At 46.2% G+C, this 16,861-nt stretch overlaps 1 protein-coding gene across 1 annotated transcript in view; it reads left to right on the top strand.

Annotated features, from left to right (window-relative positions):
- LOC123865431 (prolow-density lipoprotein receptor-related protein 1-like) overlaps positions 1 to 16,861 on the top strand; it is a 39,706-nt gene that overhangs the window by 11,600 nt on the left and 11,245 nt on the right. Inside the window, exons 21-37 of the mRNA XM_045906447.1 lie at positions 5,410 to 5,564; positions 5,638 to 5,980; positions 7,349 to 7,446; positions 8,635 to 8,776; positions 9,121 to 9,288; positions 9,516 to 9,650; positions 10,065 to 10,322; positions 10,849 to 10,985; positions 12,091 to 12,260; positions 12,648 to 12,747; positions 13,067 to 13,220; positions 13,355 to 13,457; positions 13,530 to 13,660; positions 13,728 to 14,588; positions 14,660 to 14,801; positions 16,367 to 16,587; positions 16,658 to 16,846. Of these exons, the coding sequence (XP_045762403.1) occupies positions 5,410 to 5,564; positions 5,638 to 5,980; positions 7,349 to 7,446; positions 8,635 to 8,776; positions 9,121 to 9,288; positions 9,516 to 9,650; positions 10,065 to 10,322; positions 10,849 to 10,985; positions 12,091 to 12,260; positions 12,648 to 12,747; positions 13,067 to 13,220; positions 13,355 to 13,457; positions 13,530 to 13,660; positions 13,728 to 14,588; positions 14,660 to 14,801; positions 16,367 to 16,587; positions 16,658 to 16,846 (3,507 nt within the window). The remainder of the gene's footprint in view (positions 1 to 5,409; positions 5,565 to 5,637; positions 5,981 to 7,348; positions 7,447 to 8,634; positions 8,777 to 9,120; positions 9,289 to 9,515; positions 9,651 to 10,064; positions 10,323 to 10,848; positions 10,986 to 12,090; positions 12,261 to 12,647; positions 12,748 to 13,066; positions 13,221 to 13,354; positions 13,458 to 13,529; positions 13,661 to 13,727; positions 14,589 to 14,659; positions 14,802 to 16,366; positions 16,588 to 16,657; positions 16,847 to 16,861) is intronic.

Genomic DNA, 16,861 nt, shown 5'->3' with positions numbered 1-16,861 from the left:
AAATGCGTGTATCACACATAATGCATTTGATAATATGACGTCGATTAGGATTTTATAGATCCTTAATAGAAAGAAGAAAGAAAGAAAGAAAACTTTTTTTATTTGATCACATTACAATACAATATATCTTAAAACTAATTCAATGAATATCTACATAATAATATTATACTTATAAGTTAACATATACTAAAATTAAAATGTCCCATGTGACCAAATATAGGTCTCCCACTCAGCATAATGCTGCAGCAAGCTGCAGCGCTGGTTTTCAGTGGGAGCCTTAAAGAGTGAGGTCACGGACTACAAGTTACCTAATTTAAATATAAAATAATTATAATATAATAAAAAAAAAAACAAAGCAAAAAGACTAACGATATAAAAATTAAGGTGCAAAGACAAGCAAGAAAAATAATGAATGCAATCTAAGATTATAATCTAATAAATTATAAAGTGCGGCTTAAGTGCTGTAACGATACTGTGCTGATTGATCCAAATAGTAAATATTTAATATTGTTCAGGACGCTGTTAGCCGTGGGAGAAATGATAAGCATTAAACCCCGAACGTATGGGCATTTATTAAACAAATCTTTGAACTTATATACTATTACAAAGCCACTGAGTTTTAGCGTGCACTATCGTGTAGGTGGTGCCATCTATTATGGAACGGATTAACTATTAACATTTCTATGTTCCATTTAATAGTCATATCAGTATATAGTAAATTGGACATACCGCCCGCCAAGGACTAAATAGTCCTTCAAAATACGAGTTAATTAAAATAAAACATTTTTTTTTTTCTTGAGGAAGTCCAAAACATAAAATTAAGCTAAACAACTTCTACACTGCAATTAGTGATTTAACTTCACAAAAGATCAAAAAACTCCTGACCTAAATTGCTGACTCCTCCATCTTTAACTTTAAACTATTTTAATGATATGTAAACAATAACATATGTGCTATAAACGATGAAATCTAAAATTTTATGGTTATTTTAATAACAGAAAGCCTATTCCAAAACAACAACAAAGTTGTGGGACTATCTAAACATACTTAACTATGGAATTAAAACTAAACATTACAAAAGCAGATTCCTTAAAACTATACAAATAATCATTGTGCGGCAATCAAGCATTGCCGGAATGATACAAGCTTTGAAGTTGGACGTTGAATTGACGAATCTTTACGACGAAACGTGATTGCCGTTTAACTTTGTCCATTCTGAGATGGACGTCTGCTACCCTGCCTTAAAGTCATCTAGTAGGTGTTAACTTGTCTCTTTGCACTTAAACCACACTTATTTTCAACACCAAAGTTGTACGTTTCACTGGTACCTTTGGATCATAATAATCCCTAACCGTCTTGTACATTGAGTATTCATTACTCACGAAACTGAGATAAATGTCCTTTGCGTAAGTTGCCATGGACGCAAATTACTCGTCTAGGTTTGTTCTACTTATAATAATCAGTTGTCGTTAACAACGATTCACTGATTCGCAATATTCCACCTTTGTCCAAAAGTGATAAAGGGTGATTTATTTGCTCTTTTTTGGCTTTACTGAAGGTTTACTGAATAAATCCGCTTGATGCTTTGGGATATACAGCTTGAAAGATTTTCTTTTCTTCTCAGTTAATGTAAGCTATTGGCTGATGGTTTATATGAACAAAATAGGATTGACTCCATCCCTGAAGGTAAGTCGGTTTTACTTATATTCAAGATTTCAGAGACTTTGTAGAGATACGTAATTCCAGCGATGATAAGCTTCTCAGCGTTTATCCGGTACTTTGTTACCTCAATCAAGTCCAGTCAACCACAATATCTGCATTAATTCTTGGAGCTAATGTTATAGTACACGTGGTGATCTAGCTTATAAATAATATAAATAACAAATTTGGCGATAATAATTTCTGTTTTAGTTTCAGGTGCAGTGGTTTCTTCGACCAGCTTCAACGAATAATTGTGGCGGTTCCAGGTAAGTCCTAAATTTTTGGTAATAACATCTTCTTTTCTTTTATTTCCCTTTGACGCTTCTACTAATTCTGACTTATTACTTGTCCATTTTTGCAATATAAAAGCTTTCTTTCCTAGTAACGAATTTAACTGTTTATAAACTTTAATTACCTCAGTTTCAGATTGACAACAGTCGCTCAGGTTAATGGAGAAATCTGTTTTAGCTCTGTCTACAGCTCGAGAGAAGAGTCTGAGTGTATTATCTGCGACCTTTTGCAGAAACTTGACTGCTAAGTACGGTGCACATAATCGCCCGAATGTGACTCTTGGCCATCTACAGTCTTTAATTTCAGAATCGTTATTGTCTAGTGGCACTATGCCTTGATGTTTCCTTGCAATTCTGATGATGCATGCAGTAAGGCATATGAGGTAAACGCACACGCGCCGAATTATGTGCTGAAGCTTTGGACGCAATGTAAGTCCGTCCATAAGACGTTTATTGAGCGACACATCATTATCACTACGATTGTCCGCTCTTAGCTCGACTCTATTGGTTCGACTCTTATCTCCATATCTCCCGACTGTGTCAACGGAACTAGACTGCTCTCTAGGTCTAGTTGCATTCAATTGTTTTTCAGCTGCTTTCCTATCAGACCTACTTGAGACCTTTTCTCTCGTCCAATTAATTTTTGAATCGACCGTGGCATGCATATTCAAAATTTTGTTGTTACGGTTTGAATTCTCCTTGCCACCTACCTGACCCGACAGTACCCATCCGAGGTAAGTATCCTGCACAATTATTGATTTCTTCGGATGTTTTATTAACCCTTGTTTCAGAATACTGGAATATACATCGGCGCCTAGTAAAATGTCTATTTCATTAGGAGAATTATACTGTGGGTCAGCTAGTACCAGTTCATTTAAATCTGTCCAATATGGCATAATGAATTTTCTTTCAGGTAATAATGAGGTGACCTTGTTTAAAACGTGAGCCTTTATCTGCAATTTAAAGGTTGGATCATGAAGTGACTGAATATTGAGCATAACTACGTACTTAGAAATTACGTTATGATGACCGCCACCTAGCCCTGATACGGAACTATTTTCAGCAATCTTATCTAAGCGTAAAAGTTGAGCAGCGGCTTCCGAGATAAAAGATGCTTGAGATCCTTGGTCTAGTAGAGCTCTCATTACTTGTGGATGATTATGATTTTGGGACTCAACTTTTATTAACGCAGTAGGCAATAAGGTTTGGTAGTGCATTTGTCCCATAGCAAAATGGGAAGCAATATTATTGGCCTCATTCGTCGGACAAACTTCTTCTTCACTTTCTTGGGTTTGCTCATCATCTTCGTCAGTCTTCGTCGCCTCCGTGGCAACTGCGACTGTATACAAACTGGCGTTTCTATGGAGAAGCGTGTGGTGCCTCTTCTTGCAAATACGGCAGGTTGTTGGTACACGGCAAGTTTTTTCTGTATGATTAACACCCAGGCAGTTAACGCAAAGTCTTAGGGAATCCACAATTTCCTGGCGACGGAATACGTCTTCACTATTAAATTTACTACATGAGAATAATCTATGATTTTCAGCGCAGTAGGGACAAGTTACATCGGAAATGGTATACATGGATTTTGTATTATTAGATGGATGAAGGGTAGTCTTAGGTTTAAGTTTAACTGGCTCTACAAATTCTAAAGCTCGAAATCGACATTGTAAAAATTCTTTTAATTCGGTAAAAGACGGTAATTCATCGCTCAAACTATTAACGTGTAATTCCCACTGTTTACGGGTTTCAGCATCCAACTTCAAGGTTACAATGTAGATTATAATAATGTCCCAAGATTCCACCTCAATACCTAAATTAGATAACTCGTGTATGCAATCGGATGTGGTATCAAGGAGGTCCTTAAGACCGTTAGAGGATTCACTAGTCATCACTCGTTGATTAAATAACCGTTTAAGGATACAATTTGACATAAACCGCTTATTGTTATATCTATTCAGCAATAAGTCCCAGCATTTTGTGTAATTTGCCTGAGTAATAGGAATATGTTTTATTAACTGTTCCGCTTCTCCTTTGAGTTGAGTTTTCAAATAATGTAAGCGTTGGACGTCATCTAAAGCAGTGTTGTTATGCACTAAAGATACAAAAAGATCTTTAAATGTCGACCACTCGGCATAATTCCCGCTAAACCAAGGGAGCGATATTTTCGGTAACCGAACAACAGAAACTTTGGGCACGTTACACGAAGAACAGTCGAGGTTTGTAGTGTATCCACTTGGTGAGCTCAACAAAGCCGTTAGTTCACTCTTATAACCTAAGTAACTTTCATAACCTACACTGAAGACATCACTTGTGAAGTAGCTTTCTTCCAAATCCTTAATTTCATAACTGGAAATTATGCTCTCATGCTTGTTCAAAAATCGTTTGACTATCTCCTCTAATCCTTCTAATCTTGCCCTGATGTACGACTCTGTGATTCGCTCCTTAGGGGATTTTTTGAAATTAATTCTTCCTCTTTCTATTTGATTTTTCAGATCTTGCATAATTCTTAAATCAGCTTCCATCTTAAATTTTTACTTAGCACTCCTTTCTTGTTGAAATTCAATTTACTATTTAAGTGGTAATGGTAACCAATGTTTCTGAATTTGTGCTAAGTCCAAATATTTTTCTAAGTGTTTGAAACTCTAAATATCAAGGCAAATTTGGACATAGGTTCCCCGTCTGGTCGTTTTTGAGCGAATTATACTAAGTCCTAGTCGTACACTTTGAAATTTCACAAGTCTCAGATCATGCATTAATTTTCTAAGTTTTTCTCGCACTGTCAATAAAGTTTAGATTTGCGTACTCACAGTTCACTCAATTCAATTACTTGCCGCTCGTTGTCTTCTGGAGAGTTGTCAGCAATCTCCACCAGGTGGCGCCACTGGATCTTGTCACTGTTGCTTTCTTGTGAATGTCAGCTGTCACTTCTATTGGTTTGACTGTTCAATTTGGCAGTTATCACTTTAATACAATGTTATATAAGTAAATAAGAATATAAGGCAATTTGTTCCAATATTGGTCAAAAAACGATCCGGTTCGAAGGACCTTGTTCAGGACGCTGTTAGCCGTGGGAGAAATGATAAGCATTAAACCCCGAACGTATGGGCATTTATTAAACAAATCTTTGAACTTATATACTATTACAAAGCCACTGAGTTTTAGCGTGCACTATCGTGTAGGTGGTGCCATCTATTATGGAACGGATTAACTATTAACATTTCTATGTTCCATTTAATAGTCATATCAGTATATAGTAAATTGGACAAATATAATAATTAATTTTAATTTGTAATTTTTTGTTGCAAAAGAAGATATGTTTAATAGCAATGAACTTGTGATTTATCTGTTCTGTAAGCATGCGGCTAGTAGTTAGTCATTTATGAATTTCAATATTAGGCTGGTACTGCGTGTGTTGCAGTGCACGAGCGCGCGCTGGTGGCGGGCACGGCGGGCGTGCTGCGCGGGCTGGGCGCCGAGGCGGCCGTGCCCACGCTGGCGGGCGCGCACGTGGCGGCGCCGGTCGCGCTCGCCTTTCTGGCCGACGAGTACGCGCTCTACTGGGCCGACGCTGACGTGAGTACGAGTATGTACGTACGTGAGCGACCCCCGCGGGGCGGCGCGTGCGCTGACCGCGTTGTCTGTGCAGACGAACGAGCTGATGCGCGCGGACGTGCGCAGCGGCGCGCAGCAGGTGGTGGCGGACAGCGGCGTGGCGGCGCCGCGCGCGCTGGCGCTAGACTGGGCGGCGCGCCTGCTGTACTTCGTGGCGCGCGACTGGCTCACGGTGAGCGACGTGCGCGGCGCGCTAGCGGCACCGCTGCTGCCCGGCTTCGCGAGCCTGGCCGCGCTGGCCGTGGACCCGCGCCGCGGCCGCCTGTACTGGGCGCTGACGGCGGGCGAGGCGCGCGTTGAGACGGCAGCCGGCGACGGCTCGGCGCGCCGCGTGCTGCTGCGCCGCGCCGACGAACCGCGCCTCGCGCAACCCACCGGTAACTACCGCCCTCCCTCGCCTCACACTCCTCACAATTATATTATACAATAGAAAACAAATCGCTTTCACTTCACTAGCTCAAAAAAGAGCGCCGTTGCTGCCTATGTCTAAAACAATTTAGCAAATTTAGCTGTTTTTGTTCACCCAACAAAAAAAAGTGTTTTAAATTGAAAACGCTTTAGATTGGCATTTGTTCAATTCATTGTCACGACAAACGTACGGAAATTTAGTCTGAAACAAATTTTTTTCATAAACATTTTTAACTCTGTTTTGTCTAAGTAACAAATTAGCGAATCTGGTGATATACTTGTTCGAGCCCCGCGTTGCCGCAACGAAAACCAAACAAAGCCGGACAGGCTAGCGCCCATGAGTAGCCCGTCCGGCGGGCAACGGGGGCCCGGCGCACCGCCTATGGATTTAAAGTATAAAGCAAAGGAATCTTGACAACCTAGAGGGTGGACTTACTTGATTAACTGCTACAAACTAATCAAAAATATGGACTTAGCAGGGTCACTCGGCGGTAGAATTCGGGGTGCACTCGACGTCTGTATAAGTGGGGTGTGTGTGTGTAGGGAAAGAGTGGTGTGTATGTCGAAGCACCCGGACTGGTAGAACGAAGTGTAGAATTCTCAGCCGGTGGGTGACAAGCCTTATAGTCGAAAGTCCGTCGGGCACAATAGCACGGCACACAGGCGATTAGTTAATACAATGCACAACGGCTCAACGAGGATTGCAAATCCGGCCGTTACAAAGAGTGCGCCAGCAAGTACTGGCAAACAAATTTTATATACCACGCGCGGATAACAAATTAGTCGGCTGCCCTAATTCAATGGCCTAATGACCGGTCAAGCAAGATTTCTGGCCAAGGGCGTCCACAAGGGCCGTGCGAGACGAAATATCTTCTCCAATTCGAAATAACTAGCACTAAATCACAAATTGACACGCGGGTACGCGGCGCCATGCGGCGGCGGATCGACTCGGAACGCAGTCTATCCTCGAACGCTTGTTTTAGACTGAAATGAAGGCGCGCGGGCGCTCGGCCGTCGATTCGCCGCTCGGGGCGAGGCGGGCGCGCGGGGGGTGCGGCAAGATGCCGAACAATACTTTAACACATCAGCATGAGTTTTTGAGAGAAAAAATAATAATTAGTGTCTAAAGAAATGACGCGTGAGGTGAAAAGTTGTGTGTATCACATGATAACATAGTTTTTGTTCCTCGTGCCTTTGAATCCTCCATTATACACTTAGGATTCTTACTTGGAATCACTCGCGTATCCTTTGCTCGCTCGGGATTCAAACTAGGCACTCGTAACATAAGCGAGTTTTGCTGTCTTGTTAACTATCGCTGGCGTGGCTGCGTGTTGCAGGCATGTGCGTGGACGCGCAGCGCGAGCGCCTGTACTGGGTCAACCTCGGCTCCGGCACCATACAGTACATCGACCTCAACACTGAACAACTTACCACTGTAAGTACCACCAGCCTCTCCAATATTATAAAACTGTTGTCGGGTATGCTATTTCTTGTGTATAATTTTATTATTTTACTGTAATTTACTATTATCGGGCATAAATAATGAGGAGCTAAATCGATAATTGGCTTTGTTTTAGATCTACAGCAATAATTTTTTTTTTATTTATTTAATCAAAGACTAAAAAAGAACATTTTACACCAAACATTTTAGACCAAAGCACTAGATAAAAACTGAGAGTGTTTGAAAATTTGCAGCCCAAATAAATAAATAAATAAATAAATCTTTATTATCTTAGCAGAAAATTATTTACAGACTTTGGTGTGAGGCCCTGCCTCCTGACGAAGTGAAAACTGTGTTTCAGGAGGCAGTGTCTTCCCATAATATAGTGTACAGCACAATATAATATAATCACTTATAATAATTAAATTAAATTTAAAACACGTGAGTACTTAAATAGACCGTAGTCTGTGCTAGGGCTGACAAAAATAAAGATTAATTTATTTTAAGATTTAAAAAGAGAAAGATAAAAATCGAGAGTGATGAAAAGGTTAGGTGTACCTATTACCTATATTTACATTTTTTCAAAAATCATTTATTTTTATTTTAGTTGTAGATAGTTCATCAGTGTTAAATATATAACGTATAATAATATTTCAAAATAATAGAAAGGTCGGCGTATTTTCATTTCATATTCATTCATTTTCATTTCATTAACCCCCGACCCAAAAAGAGGGGTGTTATAAGTTTGACGTGTGTATCTGTGTATCTGTCTGTGGCATCGTAGCGCCTAAACGAATGAACCGATTTTAATTTAGTTTTTTTTGTTTGAAAGGTGGCTTGATCGAGAGTGTTCTTAGCTATAATCTAAAAAAATTGGTTCAGCCGTTTAAGAGTTATCAGCTCTTTTCTAGTTTTCTTGTAGAAAAGAAGGTTACATAACCGTTAGGTTTATAATATTATGTCAATTGACAAATGTCAAGCTGTCAAGATGGACGTTGCTTAAATACATAATAATTTTTTTGAAATGATGTTTTGGAAAACTCAGATACTTTGGATCGTCGGGGGTGTTATAAATTTTTAATTTACACTTGTTTTATTTATTTGCATCTATTGTACTCCTCAATGTATGCAAATAAATGTACGGAGAAGTCCGTGTGAAGTGTAACCCGAGTGCGGCGGCAGGTGGCGCTGGCGGCGGGCGCGCGGCCGGCGGCGCTGACCGCGCTCGCGGGCGAGCTGTTGTGGGCGGACGCGGCGCGCGGCGCCGTGCTGGCGTGCGCGCCGCCGCGCTGCGCCGAGCCCGCCGTGCGCGTCAACGACACCGGTACGAACATCATTCAAGCTCGTGTTGGTTCTACTGCTTCCACTTTCGTAAACTGGAAGAGTCAGGAATAGAGTAGAACAACGAGATGGGCCTGTACACGCAAACAGCCCTCGGTAACTAGTCGTTCGATTGACGCGGTGTTGAGATTGCACGAAGGCTATACGAGGAATTAGGTTGGAAAGCTCAATTCGCTCGAGTCCACCAAACAAACAAATCCGTATACACATGCGCCACGCGGCTTGCACTGCGAACTCCCATTGTTGAACAATATGTGGAAGAACATGCAATCACCACAAACCATACAAATCTTATAAAACACATTAAAGTTGTGTGTCGTGTTGCAGAGGGCGTGCTGTCGCTGCTGATGTACGACCGCGCGCTGCAGGCGGGCACGCGCGGCGCCTGCGCGCTGCGGCGCGTGCCGTGCCAGCATCTGTGCGTGCCGCTGTCCGACACGCGCTCCACGTGCCGGTGCGCGCAGGGCTACGAGCCGCACGACACGCGCTGCAAAGGTGAGACCGATCCCGAACTGATTGAATCACATTCCTTGTGCTCGTATATCGAGCGAGCACAGCTCGTACACTACGCAGCTTACCAGTTGTTAAAAAAAAAATGTTTTCGTCGTATTAAACTCTTGTTTTTGTTATCTTCGAGTAAAAATCACCTAGCCTTTGTCAATATTTTTTAAAACAGACGTAGTAAGCATAGTGACATAGTAGTTGTGTGCGATTGTGGGCAGCGGTGGACGACGTGCTGCTGTACTCGCGGAGCTGGGAGCTGCGCGGCGTGCGGCTGGCGGCCGGCGGCGACGCGCAGGACGTGCTGCCGCCCATCGCGCAGGTCGCGTGCGCCGCTTCCATCGACTACGACGCTGGTACGCCCCCGCTCCTGCTGGACTGTCCTACCGGCATAACGCAGATCTGAGTTCCTGCGGTAGCACCGCTTCTACTACATACCGCACAAACCTAATCACTTATACTCTTTATATCTATAAGTCTACCATTCTTGTCTCTAATTCAGCATTCATCTTTTGCTCCTTGCTGAGTCTCAACTATCAGGCTATCTAAAAGCATTTGTGATTATTAAACTGACATTTTTAACTTCAGATAGATCCCCTGCCTATCGAATGTGATGTTATAATGCTGGTCATATTATTCTCATGACGTTGAATTCTTTTCCCAGAATTTTTTTTTCTAACCCATATCTTTAACGATTATTCTGTGATCAGTTGGAATGTAATAGGGGGTTTTAGTTATGAGTGTGTGGGTGATGTGTGCGAGTGGCGCAGAGGAGGAGTGGATCTACTGGGCGGACCCGGAGGCGGGGCTGGGCTGGCGCGTGCGGCGCAGCGGCGCGGCGCGCGCGCGCGTGCTGGAGCAGGCGCCGGTGGCGGGCGCGGCGCCCGACGCGCTGGCGGCGCTGGCGCTGGACCCGGTGGCACGCAACCTGTACTGGTCGGATGCGGCGCGCTCGCTGCTGCACGTGGCGCGCATGGACGGCGCGCACCGCTACGTGCTGCGCGACACCGACCCGCTCGTCGTCACCGGTCAGTACTTCATACTCTCTCTCTCTCTCTCATTTTATTTTCATTTTAAACTATGTATATAACCACTCCTCAATTCCTACAAGGTTCCATGCGAGTCAACCATCGTTCGAATAGTCCTTTTTTGTCAGCTCCTTTGAAACTCGTGCCGCTTTCTCTTACACAGCTACAACGAACTCGCATGGTAGATATATCTCGGGGCACGTGACCAAGTGAATATCAAAGCCGGTCTAAAGAATGATTGCTATCCTTATATGTACGTTCGCCCGACGATCTACGTCTGTGGAATGAATAATGCACAGCTTTAGTCGAAACCAATCTACAAAACTACTAGCCGCCGAGTGAAACGGAAAGTCCCACTACAAGTTGTGTTGATTGAGTTCGATATTATTTGAACGTGAGCGAAGTCGATAATGATGTGAGAAATGCCCCGTGCTGCGTGTCGCCAGATTTGCGGCTGCCCTCTTTATACATATAGTATACAGTAAGAAATAGTGTCTACGCGTGGTGATGGCGAGTGCTTGCGCAGCGCTGGGCGTGGATGGCTGGGCGGGCTACCTGGTGCTGGCGGGCGGCGGCTGGGTGCAGCGCATGCGCCTGGACGCGTCCGAGCCCGCGCTGCTGTACAACGGCACGGCGCTCACCGCCATCGCGCTCGACACGCAGGTACTCGGCGCACGGCGCACCGCCCATCATCCCATACTGATCACATTGAATTTTTTATTTTATTTATTTAACTAGCTGATGCCCGCAGCTTCGCCCGCGTGGATTTAGGTTTCTGAAATTCCCGTGTTGAGTTCCCAGGACAAAAGTAGCCTATCCGTAATAACCCGTCCCCGGGATGCAACGTGTTTCTGTACCATTTAAAAACAATTAAACGGATGATCCTTTAAAAATCCCGAGGGATCATCAGGATTTAGTAATGCAATTCCTTACAGCATCAGGGTTGAGGAGTTGGGTCCTCGAGGTCCACGACAAAGTCTTTTCTTGGTATAGATACCTCCAATATCAATCAAATTATAACCGACAGTTTCTAAATCCCATCAGTTTTGGTGGTCAGGTCCCCTGCAGCATCAGGATTTAGGAGTTGGAATCCAAATTTTTTATGAAAAAAGTTCCTTTTTCGATTTAAAAAAAAACTACGCAATCGGTTCAGAAATCTCGGAGATTTCGGTGTACATAGGTAGAAACACACAAGTCCCTTTTTGAAAGTCGGTTAAAAAAGTAGCCTATGTTACTTCCTGGTCAATCCTCTACTTGTTAGTGAAAATCCCGTCAAAATCGGTTCAGCCGTTCCGAAGATTAGCCCGTTCAAACAGACAGACAGACAGTGATTCAGTTATGGTATTCGTTCTTATAACCATATGAACTTAATACCTATGAGGCAGTAATTTCGAAATTACAGACAGACACTTCAATTTTATTTATTTTATATATTATTAGTATATGTAGATTACAGATTTAATGAATAACTTTGTAGATCAAAACACTAGATATAACTCAAATTTAAAAACCCCCGACACAAAAACCACTTTAAGAAAACTAGAAAAGAGCTGATAACTTTCAAACGGCTAAATCGATTTTCTTTGATTATTATAGCTAAGAACACTCTCGATCAAGCCACCTTTCAAACAAAAAAATAAATTTCTAAATCGGTTCAGGGGTCATTGAGTAATCGGTGAACATACATAAAAAAAAAGATTCCGACGAATTGAGAACCTCCTCCTTTTTTTGAAGTCGGTTAAAAAGCGGTAAAGCGGCGCCGTTACAGGAGCAGTGGGTGTACTGGGCGGACACGTGGGACGTGGGCGTGTGGCGCGCGCGCTACGCGGGCGACGTGGGCGCTGTGGGCGGCGCGGCGCAGCGCGTGGGCGGTGGTGCGCCGCTGCAGCACCCCGTGGCGCTGGCGGTGCACGCCGGCCATCTCTACTGGCTTGATACGTAACGCGTTCATCTAACCCGTCGCCTCAGGGTTCGTTCGGATAGGTCGGCTCGGAGAGCGTTTTTTGAGACAAGCAGAGCCGGTCGGTTGCTCGAGAGTGAAGAGCAGCCAATGGGTTGCTGTTAATGTGTTCCATTGAGCACATTAGGATCATCCTTCGTCAATAAAGAATTGTAAAAATAAACCTTATTTCAATATATTATACCATATTCTAGCAAATAAACACTTCTTATTCTTATTCAATGCTTTATAATTCAATATATTTATAATTCAATTTTGAATACGCTCTCCGCGCTGGTCAATTTGAACGCACTTTTACGCTTTGAAAAAATGTATAGTAATGAAAGTCGCACGTGTGTCGATATCGATGTGTGGTTCCGGCGCAGGATGCTGCAGCGCGGCAGCGTGGCGGCGGCGCCGCTCGCCAACCTCAGCGACTACCGCGTGCTGGCCGCCGACCTCGGCACCAGCCTCAAGGACCTCAAGGCGAGTACACGCAGCTACATAGAGCCGCGGAATCACATTTGCGTCTCCGAATAAGCTTACCCTGTTTACATATTCACCTCTGCGGACTGCAACTCGCTGCTTGTCGTTGATGTTATCGATGTGTTGGGCGCGACCGAAGACAGTGTAAGTAAAAGACAGCTGGCAACGCTTCGCCATTTGCCGCGTTCGTTTTTGCGAATGTATGAAAACATCCCAACTTGTTGCTCCATTTGAATGCCAATGACCTTAACATCTGCTAATGTTTGTCACAAATGAAGATAATGTAGTTGTAAGTCAACTAACACGATGGTGTGTGCAGATCTGGTCGTCGTCCTCGACCGCGGGGCGCGCGGCGCGCAGCCCGTGCGCGCGCGGCAACGGTGGCTGCGCGGCGCTGTGTCTGTGGGACGGCCGCGCCGCGCACTGTGCATGCCCGCACGGCGACCTCTCGGCCGACGGCTACAACTGCACGCGTAAGTATACACCGCGACTGCTGGCCTCTTCTCACACCACACGCATACTCTCACACACTTAGCACTCTCGCACACCTCACACTCACGTTCACACGGAATCCTGAATCAAAATACTTATCAGTGATTCTGTGCAGCGTCCACGTCGTTCCTGATGTACTCGCGCGTCACCGCCATCGACAGCATCCGCCTCGACGCCGGCGACGACCTCAACTCGCCCTACCCGGCCATCGAGAACAAGTGAGTGCCGCTCGGCGTCGCTCGGCGCGCAACCGCCCGACCGCCCGCCCCTGACCGCCCGCTCGTTCGCAGGACGCTGCTGCGCAACGCCATCGCGCTGGCGTACGAATACGACAGCCGCACGCTGTTTTACTCAGACATCCAGCGCGCTGCGCTGCACGCCGTACGCTTCAACGGCTCCGACCACCGCGTGCTGCTCGAGCGTGAGTATAACGCCGCCCGGCTCGCCGCAGCCCGCGCGCGGTGCGACTGACGAGTGCGTGTGTGCAGGCGCAGGCTCGGTAGAGGGCATGGTGTTCGCGGCGGCTGAGCGCGCGCTGTACTGGACCTGCGCTTCCGCGCCTGCGCTGCGCGCCGCGCACCTGCCGGCGCTGCTGCGCTCGCCGCTGCCGGCGCGTGCGCGCCTCGTGCGTACCGTGCTACAATTGCAGCCCGGAGCCCGCCCGCGCGGCATCGACTACGACCCTTGCGAGAGGCGCCTGTACTGGAGCGACTGGAACGCGGCGCGACCGCGCATCGAGCGCGCGCTGGCCAGCGGGCGCCTGCGCCAGACTCTGGTGGCGCGCGACATCCTCATGCCCAACGGGCTGGCGCTGGAGCACGCGGCGCGCCTGCTGTACTGGGCCGACGCGCGTCTCGACAAGATCGAGCGCATGCGCTACGACGGCTCGCACCGCCGCGTCGTGACGCGCGCGCACGCCGAGCACCCTTTCGCACTGGCGGTGGGCGGCGGCTGGCTGGCGTGGACCGACTGGGTGGCGCGCGGCGTGTTCGGCGCCGAGCGCGGTGGCGGTGCCGTGCGCGCGCTGCGTCGAGACGTGCCGCGGCCCTGCGCCGTCGTACGCGTGGCGCCCGACACGCAGCGCTGCGCCACCGACCCGTGCGCCGTGGCCAACGGCGGCTGCGCGGAGGCGTGCGCCGTGGATGCCAGTGGCCACGCGGCGTGCGCGTGCGGCGCGGGACGCGTACTGGCGCGCGACGGGCGAGCGTGCGAGGCGGCGGGCGGCGCGTGCGGCGCGGGGCAGTTCGCGTGCGCCGAGGGCCCCTGCCTGCCCGAGGAGCTGGCGTGCGACGGCGTGCCGCACTGCAGCGGCGACGCGGACGCCAGCGACGAGGACCTGTACTACTGCAGTGGGTATCCGGCTCGCGGCTCGACACGAGGTCGCGGCTCGGAGCGCTAATCACGTGTGGGTGTGTTGCAGCGTCTCGCGTGTGCCCGGAGGACAGCGTGTCGTGCGGCGCGGGCGGGCGCTGCGTGCCGGCGGCGCGCCTGTGCGACGGCACGGCGGACTGCGACGACGCCAGCGACGAGGCCGATTGCGATTGCGCGCCCACACATTACAAGTATTAGTAACACAAAATAATACACTTCATTAGGTCGAAACCTCCCTTGGGCGCATTTTTTATTTATTTATTTAACTAAGACTTAATTATAAAAGAACATTTTACACCAATTGTTGTAGACCAAAGCACTAGACAAAAACTGAGTCTGGTGCTTGAAATTTTGCAGCCCAAGTAGACCGTAGTCTGTGCTAGGGCTGACAAAAAAAAAAGATTAATTTATTTTAAGATTTGGAAAAAAAAGATAAAAATCGGGAGTGATAAAAAATTAAGCCTATATTTATTATTTACCTACATTTTTTCATTTTTTTAACAATATCGTTAACGATAGTGCATCAGTGATAGTGCATAAATATATAATAATAATAATATTTCAAAATATATAAAGATAGGATAAAGTGTTTAAGTAATTTCAACATTAAGTAAAGTATTTGAAAACTTTCAATACCGGATTCTAACAAAAATTTCTTTATATAGACTTTTAGTTTTCTCTTACGCTGGGCATATAAAACCAGTTTAGATATCTCCAAAGGAAGATTATTGAACAGTTTTGGCGGCGCAGCTGTAAAATGCCTATTCGTAAATCCAGATGTTCGTCGAGGAACTGAACATCTTTGTTGCCTTTGCCTGAGGTGACCGGGAGCTTGTTTGAACGTAAAGTCGTCTATACTCGTCGTCGTCTAGTGGTAGATGCTTTTGACGATTCAAAAGAACTTGTAAAAGTCTAATTGAATAAAAATATTTTGAATTTGAATTTGAATACATTTTGCCATGTACCTTGTTAGTTGCCATATGTATATTTTTCTTGGTGTTAGTACTTTACTCAGCTTAAATAGTTCTTCTGTAGGAAATCGACGATTTTTTCTTAAAATAATTTTGAGATAGTTTTTGAGCCTTATTGAGTTTGTCTAATAAAGTTGATCCACATGAACCCCATGCTATGATGCCATACAATATTAACGACTGAATTAAAGAGCAATATACTCTTAATAGTAGGTTGACACTCATAATATTTCTTAGATCATTGTATATATAGCTCAAACTTCGCACTTTTTTAGTCAGCATGTCTACATGCGTGTCCCATCTTAGATGTTGATCAACAATAATACCGAGATAAGTTGTGCTATTGGTACATGATAATGTTTTGCAGTTTACACAGTCAGACTTATTCAAACAAGAGTGTACTTTAATTTTCGGAGTCTCGGTCGGAAGACCGGCACTTGTCGGAGAGAAACACACGCATACAGTTTTTTCATCATTTAACGTTAGTAGATTATTGTCATATCATTCTTTAGCCAGACGAAGGCCATATTCAGCTTTTTGGTACTATCCCACGTTGGGGCTGTAAATAACAAAACAGTGTCATCTGCAAAACATAGAGATTTAGAGTCCGTCTGTCTGTCTGTCAGTAGTGAACAAAAGTCATTAAGATATTATATATTAAACAGAATAGGGCCTAATACGCTTCCCTGAGGTACACCAAATGCTATTTCTGAACTGTTTTCAGCGCTAATGTGATTTGATGATAATGTGATTTGAGCATGATCACGACTATCCGCGTTCGGCAGATGCGATGACGGCACGTGTGTGGAGATAGGCGCGCGCTGCGACGGCGCTTTGCAGTGCCCCGACGCTTCGGACGAGCGCAACTGCCCGCAGACGGCGTGCGCGGCGCTCGGCGACTCGGTGCGGCGCTGCGCCAGCGGGGACCAGTGCTACGCGGCCGAGGCGCGCTGCGACGGCCGTGCCGACTGCGCTGACGCCAGCGACGAGGCAGATTGCGTGCCGGGTGTGTACTCCTCCGCCGCGAGGGTGACGTGGAGCTCGTGCATCGAGAGTGACGTGTGTCTTGTCGCCAGAGCCGACGCTGCCGCCGGACGCGATCGACGCGCCGGACGCTGAGACTTTCGAGGAGCAGCCGGTGTTAGGCTGCACGACAGAGCAGTTCCAGTGCGGCAGCGCCGGCGCCGTGGAGTGCATCCCGCTGCCGTGGCGCTGCGACGGGCGCCTCGACTGCAGCGACGGCAGCGACGAGGCCGAGCACTGCGGTAACTGCGTCTATC

The sequence above is a fragment of the Maniola jurtina genome, chromosome 5 (assembly GCF_905333055.1).
Source record: "Maniola jurtina chromosome 5, ilManJurt1.1, whole genome shotgun sequence".
Taxonomy (NCBI): domain Eukaryota; kingdom Metazoa; phylum Arthropoda; class Insecta; order Lepidoptera; family Nymphalidae; genus Maniola; species Maniola jurtina.
Note: the sequence above shows the minus strand (reverse complement) of the source record. Positions and strands in the feature narration are given on the sequence as shown.